The 11,692-nt window shown below is 38.8% G+C and overlaps 1 protein-coding gene across 1 annotated transcript in view; it reads left to right on the top strand.

Moving 5' to 3' along the window:
* The first annotated feature begins 6,336 nt into the window (after positions 1–6,336).
* Positions 6,337–11,692, top strand: part of LOC102787129 (homeobox protein OTX1 B-like) — a 6,219-nt gene continuing 863 nt past the window's right edge. Inside the window, exons 1-4 of the mRNA XM_087842439.1 lie at positions 6,337–6,606; positions 8,429–8,620; positions 9,834–9,985; positions 11,156–11,692. The exon at positions 11,156–11,692 is cut by the window's right edge and continues 863 nt beyond it. Of these exons, the coding sequence (XP_087698565.1) occupies positions 8,524–8,620; positions 9,834–9,985; positions 11,156–11,692 (786 nt within the window). The 5' untranslated portion in view covers positions 6,337–6,606; positions 8,429–8,523. The remainder of the gene's footprint in view (positions 6,607–8,428; positions 8,621–9,833; positions 9,986–11,155) is intronic.

The following is an 11,692-nucleotide window of genomic DNA, read 5'->3' as shown; positions in this document are numbered from 1 at the left end:
ATTGAAAAGCACTATATAAATGCAATCCATTATTATTATTATTATTATTATTATTATTATTAAGCTGGTCAGAGTTGATGGGAAGATGGATGGAGCCAAATACAGGGCAATCTTAGAAGTAAACCTCTTGGAGTCTGCAAAAGACTTGAGACTGGGGCGGTTCACCTTCCAGCAGGACAACGACCCTAAACATAAAGCCAGGGCAACAATGTAATGGTTTAAAACAAAACATATACATGTGTTAGAATGGCCCAGTCAAAGTCCAGATGTAAATCCAATCGAGAATCTGTGGCAAGATCTGAAAACTGCTGCTCACAAACGCTGTCCATCTAATCTGACTGAGCTGGAGCTGTTTTGTAAAGAAGAATGGACAAAGATTTCAGTCTCTAGATGTGCAAAGCTGGTAGAGACAGACCCTGAAAGACTGGCAGCTGTAATTGCAGCAAAAGGTGGTTCTACAAAGTATTGACTCAGGGGGCTGAATAATTATGCTCACCCCACTTTTCAGTTATTTATTTGTAAAAAATGTTTGGGATCATGTAAGATTTTCGTTCCACTTCTCACGTGTACACCACTTTGTGTTGGTCTTTCACGTGAAATTCCAATAAAATTGATTCGTGTTTGTGGCTGTAATGTGACAAAATGTGGAAAAGTTCAAGGGGGCCGAATACTTTTGCAAGCCACTGTATGTGGCAAACACCTGGGTGAAAGTCAAATCTCTAATTGTTATGATTTATACATCCAGGGAAACCAAACAACCTCTGGTTAAGCAGATAGCACAAAACAGCTAACTCATTAGGCCAGGACTCCGCAGTCTATTTACACCTACAGACCAGTGGACACTCTTTCAATGATGAAGCTGTACACATCCTGGACAAGGGAAAAGACCATCTCTGAATCAAGGAAGTGGCCTAAGGGTACATCTTTCACCATCTTACAATGCTGTGATTGCAGCCATTCCCCAACTCTTTGTGAATGGTACTCATGACCATTGATCAGTTGTCACTGATCAATGTTCTTTGATCAGTGGTTGTTAATCAATGGTCATGTGAATTTGCATAATAACAATCATAAAACTGACTTTACAGCCCGTTGTTCGTAAGTGGTGCTAATTTCGATCAGTAAGCAAATGTACTGTTTATAATGTTGAGGAAACCTCCAGTCAGCTGAGACTGAAGAAGTTAGTCGGATGAGCGATGACGTTTCTCCCAATGAAAAACGTTACATCCAGCTGAACAGAATCAACTTTTTGGGCAGCTTAACTCAAGCATTATTATTCGTATGAAAACTGAAAAACAATTAGGTTTTTGCAGTGCAGACTTTGAAAAAAAATTATCGTTCCAACTGTTAGCATGCAGTGTAATTCTGACCCTTTGTTGGCATCCAGAATTGAAAATGACGTATTTCCTGTCTCCCTCCCGTCTCCCCAAACAGCTCACTGCAGATGGCCCCGCCCCTTCCTGAGCCTAGTTCTGCTGGAGGTTTCTTCCTGTTAAAAGGGAGTTTTTCCTTCCCACTGTGGCGAAAGTGCTTGCTCATAAGTGGTCATCTGATTGCTGGGGTCTCTCTATATTATTATAGGGTCTTTACCTTCCAATCTATATTAAGTTCTTTGAGGTGACTGTTGTTGTGATTTGGTGCTTTATAAATAAAATGTAAATGTTTTATGCAATACTTTGAATTTACTAATAAAACTAGTGAGGGGAAAACAAGAAATTATGTTAGTTTGCCACATTTTGATTGGATGGGACTGATTTAAACAATAAAATCAAAGAAATTCAAAAGAAAGAAAATTATGATGAACCAACAAATCAAAGGTGCTTTTATACGGGGAAAAAAAGCAGGGGAAATTGTAACTGTAACTTTTGCACTGCAAAGATCACATGCAGTACACCCATCTTATTTCTCTTTCAAACAGAGAAGTACTTTAAGGTAATAACCATTTTAAAATAACCATTCCTGGGAAATGCTTCATCACCTTCAGTATGTTTTTTTAATCCATTTACAGGGAGGGTTACAGGGAACTGAATTTGTGCATTCCTGCATGCCTTGCCAGCATTCACATGGTTACCACTGCTACACATTGTTAGAGACATCTGAATGAGTGCTGGCTATGCAAGTTTTAAGGTGATTGCCCGAGGGGCAGTAGAGTGAAAGAGCGAAGAACAGAGCCAAAGGGGGTGTGGGGTTGGAGGGGGCATAATCCTAAAAGGATTGGAAGTCTACCCCCCCATCCCACCACTCACCCACACACACAATATACACATACACACATCCAAGTCATTCCCTCCATACGTATCCCTCTCTGTGTTTCAGGGGGTGATGGGTACTGGATGGGGTCAGTTGGTTTTGTGGCCCTGGTGTCTGATTTCTCCCTGCTTGTAAACCCCACCACCCCACCACACCCTCCCTCTATCTTCATTGTTTGCCTTCTTAATGAGAGGGGTGGGGCCATAGGGGCCAGTGACTGACAGCTACGTACTCCTCACTCACTGCTCTTCACTTTGTCTCTGTCAGCGTTCGCTGCTGTCCGTTCTGTACCTGACATTGAATAATGAGACATTTTTCATTTCAGGTTTCTGCCTTCTGTCAGTCCAACACCTTGGTGGATTCGTAGCAGTACCGTCAGAGTGGGAAAAAGGACACTTTCTGGAGAGCACAGTTTCTTAAGGGGGAATTAACAGAGTATTAACAGAGAACACACTTTCATGGAAACTACACAGGTTTCAACAGGAGGCTCTCGGGGATCCACCCTGACTGCCTCCTGTATATAGATGGGTCTATACTGCTCATGCTTTGGGTTGACTTTTTAAAAGGCATGTTAACCAACGCATTGCCTTTCCATTTGCCAGAATTAGCGTGTGTAATAGAGATATGAGCAAGGCATCCTTTAGCACTGAGGCTTAATCTATTAACAAAAAATCAAAAGAATATTTCAAACCTAGTTTCAGAATTTCCCTAAAATTTAGTGATTTAGTCACACAGACTTATACTTGACAAAACCTTAGGGGGTTAACAGTGTTGATAAAGTGCACATTACCAGATTTCTCTATACACAGTTTCAATTTTTTTAATGTTTCAGGATTTCTTTTACTTGCATAATAGAAATGGGTTAATGAATAGAAAGGTTTAACTTCAGACTTTAATCAGTCTACTATGTTGCATTTTCTTTAATCAAGCAGAGCATGTTTCTCTATTTGTTTAAAACTCTGGACAACGTGTTTAAACATTTCCCTCCCTGTTTACATTTTGAAATTCTGGTTTTGATTTACAGATTTTAAAAAAACTTTAGTTTGAAAAAAATAGGAAAAAGATAGATATCCTTGGGCACGGGTCCTCTTTCAGTGCACTTTTTGGAAACTACAGGTTAAATCTTTGCAATACATGAAATCTAAAACTCTTGAGATGCCGATGGCCTGAAAAGAAATGTTGACACATACATGGCAACGAAAGTATATCTTAGAGTGACAGTGTCCAACTTGACAGATAAATCTTTTCATAGCTGTGCACGCCCATTTGGTGATCATAAAATGTGTATTCTCTCTGTTACATATGCACATAACCAAAGAGATTAAAAGGTAATCACCACACGGTATTTATTATAATATAGTAGCAACAGCCCCCTCACTCAATGTGCAATATCACTGATCACACACTGCACCTATCAATGCACCTGCTCCTCAGATGGCATGTATGTGTATGTATGTATATATATATATATATATATATATATATATATATATATATATATATATATATATATATATATATATATATATATATATATATATATAGATAGATAGATATAGATATGTGTGTGTGTGTGTGTGTGTGTGTGTGTGTGTGTGTGTGTGTGTGTGTGTGTGTGTGTAAGCATGTATGTGGAAATATGTGTGTGTATGTACGTACACATGCATATATGCATGTGTGTATGTGTATGTATGCAGGTGTATGAATAAGTTATACATATCTTTCTTGTGTAAATGTAAATCTATCTGTGTTATTATGTAAATACTTTCTTACACTATTGTGTATTTCAGACAGAGAGATGCCAAACTGCCTTTTATTGTTCTTGTAACAGTGACAGTAACAGCTATTCTATTTTATTCTATTCTATTCTATATCAGATTTAGGGTTGTGGTATCATACAAACTGTGTGCCTAAATGACATGATCTATAAATCAAATATGTTTATGCAAAAATATGTTTAAATTTATTGGTAGTCTTTTCTGATATTAAAAAATGTATATATGTAAAATGTAAAAAAAAAAAAAGACTTGACTGCTTTTAAATGTAACAGATAATTTTAAAAGATTTTTTTAAACTGTGTACTTCACAGTATAAAATCGCTGTGTTAACTGCAGATGGTCTCTTGAGCTTGAGCCATCACGATATCAGATTTTCGTATGATTTTTTCACATGATTGTGCTGATAAAATAAATCACATTTTTCTGTAATATGTCTGGGAAAAATACTAATGATGCTCTCAGTCAAATTTATCTTTGTTTACTGTGTGCTGTCTTTTTTTGGAAAAGAAAATTAATTAAACTCAAAATACCTTTGTCTGGTAAACGAGTCTATAACACATCCAAAAAGGACAGTTACATGATATTTTAAAAATGCAATATAGGTCAGTACATGTAATACATTTCTTGTAGTAGCATCTCCTCAATGCAATTGCCCTGAGGAGGTGTTACATAATCACATTCTCATCATACTGAGAAATTTCCAGAAAAATATATGAAAGACAAAATGCAGATCAGCTGTACAGACTCATTTCCTGTAGCGTAAGAAAACAGTTCAAAGACCCAAAGCTCAGTAAGAACTAGATCACTCACACTTACCACAGCAATTTTCTACAGATTATCACATGACACAGTCTTGGGGAAATAATGCACTATTAGATAAATAATCCTAAATTCACATCACCTAAGACAATGCATCAGATTAGAAGATTTTAATACAGTTTTGCCTCTTACTGGGGCAATTTTTCAGTATTATCAAGTTTTAGTATTGCTTACCTGAAAGTCCCAGCTGGGCAAGAACTGAGGAAAATCACAGTCATAGCAGATAGTGTGTTTAGTTATCCAGGATCACGTGTTCTCCCCCTACAATCTTCTCTGCACACTGAAGATTTTAGGGGGTTTCTGCCCTGTCTGCATGGAAGCTTCTACGTGAGATTTTCATATACAAGGTGGGAAAATGTGCAGCAACCTAGCCAAAGCCTCCTCCATGCTTTCTGATAACCTGGGATTTTATGCATCTTGCTTTTAATAAGCACCAACACCACAGATGAGAGCCTCTCCAAACTTAACCCCCACCTCCAACACACACACACACACAGACCTCTTCAAGCTGCTTGATCCCTGGATTTACGGGTTTAGTATTAAGAAAATACTCCTGCAATTTGGGATTAGACCCACAAAAACCCTCCACAACAATGATTCCGTCCATTTGATATCTTGATACTAGTGATCAATCCCTGGCTTTGTCACCTTCGTCAACAGTTTCCGGGGGAAAGCGATGAGATAGATTACAAACTTGTTCATACTCATTTACCCAAACAACATACCAATTTTATTCTTTTTGATTATTATTCATTTTTTTCCCCTCAAGGCCACAAGGCAGACTTTCTCGGGTGGTTGTTCCTCCATTAACATAGATTATTTGGTTATTTACTTGATATGTTGTCAAAAGAAGGTTGTTTGAGATGTGCTTGTGATTAACTCGGAATAAAACAGGTTTATTTTTTTCTATTATTACACCTTAAATGAAACACTACAATGCTTTTTTCTAATGTGATAGTTAATAGTTTGTTTATTTGTGTTTTCTTTCGTTTAACTATTTTTAAAAGCTCTGCCATTTTTATTATCTGATGGAAATTCTTTGAAGTAAATATTAATGCAACCTAAGTGTGAAACCATATTGGAAATGACTTAACACTCAAAACACTACGCCTAATAAATATCAGTGTTTTTATTACTCTTTAAAGCCTGATTAAAGCGAACGTTTAATTTAATGAATGTTAACATTATTTATTATAAATGTTTCTTTGATTATATCAAGTTTCCATCTCGAGTTTTGCACCTGAATCGTGGTTTTCTCGCTGTAATGGCAGCCGAACCACTCTCCAACTTTCTGACCTGAACTTTTCACTCATGTCACGTGACGTGACTTAGATTCGCAAGGGGCGGGCTTTTCGGTGTCAAACTCGGGGGCTGGTTGGTCGCTGTCGTGGCTTGTATAGGCGCAGAGTGCCGTGATTGGCTCGCAGAAAGAAGGCCCGTGTGCTTTCTGGGCTCATAGAGGCTAGGGCCCTAGAGACGTTCATTAATCTCCATCCGTCAACGTCGGCTGGAGACAAAACGCTCGCGCAAGAGAGAAATAAGGCCTATTTTTTATTTTTAGTTTTTGTTCATTTCTCCGTACGCATTTGTTTAACAGATCGAAGACAGGTGTGGTTTTCACGTGGAGCTTCCGAACCGTTTTTCTTACCTCTGCCAAATAACAAAACAAAACTGCGCTTCATGAGGATATTTTTCTTGAACTTTGGATCTTACTGTTTTGACACTTAAAGGGGATTTTAAAATAAGGAGCCCGAAGAAGGTGAGACTGAAATGTGTTCCTAATTTTAATTGTTCTTAATGATCTATTTTTCTTTTTCTCTTCGCTTGTGAACGTGTCGTTCTTTTCCCATTTTGAATATGTAATCGTTTTATTAACGAAAACGATCTTTAAAAGGCAATGTTTTGAACAGATTTAAAAACAAGTCAGTCCATCAATAAATATAATTATTTATTAATGACATATTTCACAACTTTAACAACACAAAACTTTTAAACGTATCAATCGCTCCAGCTAAAAGTTGTTGTTTTGTTCTTGTTTTTTTTTGGGGGGGGGGGTCTTACTTTCTATTCTGTCGGTGGACTTTCAGCCCGCAGCCTTCCAGTTGCTCTACTGATAAGGGCACTCTGCTAATTGTCGCACTGTTGATCTAATCTAAATTGTAATGGAGTTCATTTGCACACAAGTTTAGCATTTACATTGCGCGGTTTGTCTGCTTCCTGTGGTTATGGAAATAAGTCGGGCTTTATTTGGCGCTTGAGGCCTCAGTTCAGATCCAACAGGAGGCCCGCGGCACCTTCCAGGTGCTGCCAAACGGACCCCAGTGGGTTTTGGAAATTCTCAGCCAATATTTAGCCCCACACTAATGTAGACTCGAGTTTTACAGAAAAGGAGAAATGAATCAAATCCAACATGATGGATATTCCCTGTAAATTTAGATATGGACGCTTTCTGCATTGTATCATGTCTTTATTGTTATATTTTCTTACCCCAATTTAGGTTATGTTACTTATTTGAACTCATTTTCAGCGAAAAGCAGTAATGTTACATGTGTCAGATGATTACGTGTGCCATTTTGCACTTTTTTTTTCTTTCTTTTTTTTCAGAAGAACTGCTGGAGAAATACAAAAGAAATAATAAAATATGAGGACAGGAATAGCAAATACTTCTTTTTTTTAGTTTATTTCATCACACCGTTAATTTATAATATTAAGATCTAGTGAGCAACCACATAAGACTCAGATACTTGCAAAGATGTCTGCTTGAGAAAAAAGTTCATTTGGACTGATGCAAACCTACTTTGCTGCAGGTCGATTTTATTGATCTATTGAATTAATGAAATCATAATGAAGATCTGAGCGATAACAGGCCTGTTAAAATATCCTGGTGGATGTTTAAGAACAGTCAAAAATGTGAGTTGGAGGTTTTCTTTATGAGAAAAAATAATTCAGTTTCCCCCGTAAGCATTTTCTGGGGCGTGTGGGGGGGAAAGGGTGTCTCTGATGTTATCTTCCAACACAGGCAAAGTTTAGCGTTTTGTAACACTTTGTTCCAGTTTATTTTACTGCTGGAGTTGGGGTTTTCCCCAGCACAAATAAGTGAAAAGGTTCATATGTTTGTGTTTTCCTTTAAAGCTTCTTGGCGGGTAATTCGGTTTTCAGTGATTATTATTGTTCATAATACATTAACATTCATGGGCTAAAATAATTTTAAACGCCCCAAATATAAAATAAAAATATAAAAAATCAAATGTTTAAATTGACGATCAGCGTTATTATACTTCTCTAACAGCATAAAATTGTATTTGTGTTTCTCGTGTTTTCAGAGTGTTAAAGGCTGTGATTAATGTTTGGGGTTATTATTATTGACAGGCCTCTCCCCAAAGTCAAGTTTTGCATCGTTTCTGCGTGTGTGGTTTTTTGTTGGTTGTTTTTTTGTGAGTTTTATTTCTCAGCGAACACTTCTTTTTTTTTTTTTTTTTTTTTTTGGCTTGCGTGATAAGCTTTGAGTGTTCACTTACGAAATGACCTCTTTTTCTTTTATTATGAGTATTAATTGTCGCGCATCTGCGTCTCACAACCAGAGCCGGACACAGGGGAGCTGAACACTCGACAACCGGGAGATCTACACCTGCCGTCTCCGTCCAGACTCCGGTCTCTCCTCCCGCTTGCTTCTAGCATGATGTCCTATCTCAAACAGGCCCCGTACGGCATGAACGGGCTGGGCCTGAGCGGAGCTGCCATGGACCTGCTGCACCCGTCTGTGGGATATCCCGGTAAGGGCTGCAGGGTCGGTGCCAAACTGACGACTATGTGAACTGGAGATGCAACATACTGAGACGGGGAGGGAATCGATTCACCTTCCTATTCCATGAAAAGGCATTATAAAATTATGATTTGCCGTCTGTAACGTAGAAATGGAGCCGCAGTTAGAAAGTCCACAAACATCAGTCTCAGATTACAGAGGCAAAGCAGGAGAGGCGTTTTCTCTAAGTGCAGAAGTGGATTAGTTAACTCACCAGGACACCAGAACATCGCATAATATTCCTCCACGCTTTTTTCTATTTGTTTAGCAGTTTTCAAACTTTAGCCATGCTTTAAAACAAGTTGTACAAATTGATGAAAGACCTCTTTTTAATTTCAAAGACTCTGGCCTGCACAGGCCCATCTGCTCAGTGTCCTCCTCAGTCATGCTGGTTACCCCGATCGCTGCAGAGACTCTATACTGTGAACTGGATAAACTGAGTGGCAGTGGCATATGTGTGATATGAGTGTTTAAGTTTTTCATTATCAGACTGTAATAATTAGTGCGACTTATAGTTCGAGTGTATTACTAGTGACATTACTGGGTGGGCCCGGACCCCTGAAGCCCGTGTTAACGCTGGTTAGCTGTGAGAACCTGACGCAGACTACCGCATGAGTTTTAGCGAAATTATTCCCAATAATATCCTTATAATAATAACCAAATTGCCATAGCCTAAAAGGTGTTTTGCTTCAAGCTAATGGGAGGTTTGGTTTGTTTTCCGTTTTCGTACTGCTAAGCAGTGAGTGTAATGATTGTGACAGATCCCTGCTAAGCGTCATATTATCGTCCTTTAACATTTTTGTAATTTCGATAGTGAATTTGTAAGGAGCCCTGTTATCTGGTAAATGTTCTTATTAGATAAATTACTTTGAAATCCAAAAGTGAAACTTCAAGACCGAACTTTGTCATTGCTTTATTTCGGAGTACTTCGCAAGACCTTAATATGATATTTCATACAGGCCTATCACTCTCCTTTGTCTCGATTGGAGGAAATGCTTATATGCCAAGCTTTATATAATCTTAAAAAGGAATATAACTTCTGCATCCAAAAATTAAAAGCAAAAAACTTAATGAAGGTGTGATATGCTCGAGGTTTGGAAATTTGTAATTTGGGACGAGCAAACTAGTATTAGACGGTATTCAATAGACTTCAGTCCAATACTAAACGAGCACTTCGTTTTCAGCCAACCCGCGGAAGCAGCGCAGGGAGCGCACCACCTTCACCAGGACTCAGCTGGACATCCTGGAGTCGCTGTTCGCCAAGACCCGTTACCCGGATATCTTCATGAGGGAGGAGGTGGCGCTGAAAATTAACTTGCCGGAATCAAGAGTGCAGGTCAGCCACACACAAAACCTGTTTCCTGGTTTAGAACTTAAATGTTTAAATGTAGGACAAGAAAAGGCACCGAAGTTGTCGTTTTCCATTTCGTGGCACCTTTCGATGGATTTTTTAAAAGCTCAGGCATCTGCATGATTGTGAGAAAAGTCTTTAATGTAAGGGAAGGATTTGGCTGGGCTGTGGCAGAACGCAGGGCCACCTTTTGATGTGGTGAGCTTTCTTTAAAGAAGGCTCTGAAAGGTTTTCCATGGCTGGCTTTAGCAGCGCTCTGCTGGGATTAGAGCATATCTAGGATATGACACTATGACAAGCCCAGATATCTGTATTATTATTTCAGCTGCAGTGGTTGATTTTCTAATGGAGATTTGTATTTAAAAAACGCTTTTTAAATTGATGTTATAAACCACAATGTCATAGAAAACCATTTTACATTAATATACTCATCATATAGTTGTGACCATAAACGCCATCACAGGATTTATTCAAATAAAATGCGATAAAAAGGTTTGCTATAAAAAGAGTTCTTATGTTAGGATCAAAAGGAAGTTAGTATAGTTTAATGCAATCTTTTGAACATTATGAAAGCAGTGTATCAGACTTACAAGATGTAATGTTTCAAAACGTAAAATTTATTTACATTAAAAAATCAAAATATTTTATAATACTTTTATTTATCAGCATTTTCCACTTTTTACAAAATATTTTCTAAAGCACGTCATCACCACAGCACTTACTGAAGGAGGCACCAGACAAAAGTTTAAAGTTAAAGATGTTGCTGGCATGCTGGACATTGCATTCACCACAATTTGTAATTTGCATAAACGTCTTAGTGTTAGATTCCTTAAATCTTTGGCAAGTTTGAAAAAATGAGTAAGATACACAGATTTGTTTTTAATTGTTTTTGTTTTCATAATTAATTCATTTCATTTCAAATATTTTTAGTGCCAAAAACATCCCATATTTACACAGTCTAAAGATGAATTAATTAATTTATGTATTTATTGTGCAAGTGCATACAAGAGGTAAGGTGGGATTACATGAGGAAGTATAATAACGAACAGCAACAGCACGTGTTTCCTTCAGGCTATTTCAGCCAGGTTTTACAGTTTGTTATTTCTGACCTGGTGCTGCATGATGATGACCTTTTGACCTCTTCTCCTTTCTCAGGTCTGGTTTAAGAACAGACGAGCCAAGTGTCGGCAGCAGCAGCAGAGCAGCAACAGTGCCAAGGTAAAACCACTGAAGAAGAAGTCATCTCCAACCAGAGAGAGCACTGGTTCAGAGAGCAGCGGTCAGTTCACTCCGCCGGTAGTGTCCAGCTCCTCCTCCACCTCTTCCTCTTCATCCGCCTCCTCTTCCTCATCTGTCTCCTCTGGTCTAAGTGGACCTGGTCTTATTAGCACATCTACCTCCATCACTGCTCCAGTGTCATCCATCTGGAGCCCGGCACCTATCTCGCCAGCTCCAGCACCGGCCACTCTGCCTGACCCTGCCGCCCCTACCAGCGCGTCCTGCATGCAGCGCTCTGTGTCATCATCTGCGACAAGTGGAACGTCGTCCTATCCTGTTTCCTACAGCCAGACAGCAGCAGCGTACAGCCAGGGTTACCCGGCTTCAGCATCAGGTTCCTATTTTGGTGGTGTTGAGTGCGGCTCGTACTTGGCACCCATGCATTCCCACCACCACCCGCACCACCCTCACCAG

Source organism: Neolamprologus brichardi, chromosome 6, assembly GCF_056152115.1.
Source record: "Neolamprologus brichardi isolate AB-2024 chromosome 6, ASM5615211v1, whole genome shotgun sequence".
Classification (NCBI taxonomy): domain Eukaryota; kingdom Metazoa; phylum Chordata; class Actinopteri; order Cichliformes; family Cichlidae; genus Neolamprologus; species Neolamprologus brichardi.
The sequence above is the reverse complement of the archived record's forward strand: the minus strand, read 5'-3'. Positions and strand labels throughout refer to the sequence as shown.